Source organism: Lepidothrix coronata, unplaced genomic scaffold (assembly GCF_001604755.1).
Source record: "Lepidothrix coronata isolate B3197 unplaced genomic scaffold, Lepidothrix_coronata-1.0 Scaffold1617, whole genome shotgun sequence".
NCBI lineage: Eukaryota > Metazoa > Chordata > Aves > Passeriformes > Pipridae > Lepidothrix > Lepidothrix coronata.
Window position 1 is genome coordinate 1 of NW_016691797.1, and position 1251 is coordinate 1251.

Below are 1251 nucleotides of genomic sequence, written 5' to 3' on the forward strand. Positions count from 1 at the left end.
GTCGATGTCCCCGCTGTCCCGTCGATGTTCCCGCTGTCCCGTCGATGTCCCTGCTGTCCCGCTGATGTCCCCCCGGGTGCCCCAGGTGTCCCCGTGCCCATGGAGCTGCTGTTCGGGCGCCGGAAGACGCCGGAGGAGCTGCTGCGGCAGAACCAGCGGGCGCTGGGCAGGGCCGTGCGGGAGCTCGACCGCGAGCGGCAGAAACTCGAGGCGCAGGAGAAGAAAATCATCGTGGACATCAAGAAAATGGCCAAGCAGGGGCAGATGGTGAGGCTGGGGACGGGGGGGGACATTGGGGACACGGGGGCCACACGTGGGGACACTGGGGGTGGTGCAGGGCCGGTGTGGGGTGGGAGGGAGAAGGTGGAGGGGACACGGGGGGGACCTGAGGGACATCCCAAGCCCTCAGTGTCCCTGATGTCCCTGGACGTCTCCCCAGTGTCCCCAGTGTCCCCAGTGTCCCCTTGGCTGTCCCCCTGATGTCCCCCTGCTGTCCCCCGTGTCCCCAGGACGCCGTCAGGGTGATGGCCAAGGACCTGGTCCGGACCCGGCGCTACATCCGCAAGTTCATCACGATGAGGGCGAACGTCCAGGGCGTGTCCCTGAAGATCCAGACCCTCAAATCCAACAGCTCCATGGCCACGGCCATGCGCGGCGTCACCAAGGCCATGGCCACCATGAACAGACAGGTGGGGGCACACCTGGGGACATCTGGGGTCACCAGTGGTCAGCCAGGGTCACCAAGGCCAGGCCGCCACGGGCAGACAGGTGGGGACACCTGGGGGTCACCAAGGCCACCAGAGGTGTCCCCAAGGCCACCATGACCAGGCAGGTGGGTGGCACTGGGATGTCCCCAAGGGATATCCCTCCCCCAGGGATGTCCCCAAGGCCCTGGGCCGGTGTCACCCCTGGGGATGTGCCCCAGGCCGTTGTCCCCTGTGTGTCCCTGATGTCCCCAGTGCCACCCCCGTGTCCCCCCAGCTGAAGCTGCCCCAGATCCAGAAGATCATGCTGGAATTCGAGCGCCAGGCCGAGATCATGGACATGAAGGAGGAGCTGATGAACGACGCCATCGACGACGCCCTCGGGGACGAGGACGACGAGGAGGAGAGGTGGGGACACACCCAGGGGACACCCAGGGGACAGGGAGGGGACACAGGCACATGGGGGGACAGGGGGACACAGAATTTGGGGATATGGGGACAGGGGGACACAGAATTTGGGGATATGGGGACAGGGGGACATGGCGGC

The 1251-nt window shown here is 66.3% G+C and overlaps 1 protein-coding gene across 1 annotated transcript; it reads left to right on the forward strand.

The window, feature by feature from the left end:
• Nucleotides 1-65: 65 nt before the first annotated feature.
• Nucleotides 66-1131, forward strand: CHMP2A (charged multivesicular body protein 2A; the record flags this gene model as incomplete). Its single annotated transcript, XM_017840281.1, has 3 exons — nucleotides 66-267; nucleotides 510-689; nucleotides 982-1131. Coding segments are annotated over exons 1-3 (498 nt in total), but the record flags the coding sequence as incomplete, so codon positions are not given.
• Between the last annotated feature and the right edge of the window lie 120 nt (nucleotides 1132-1251).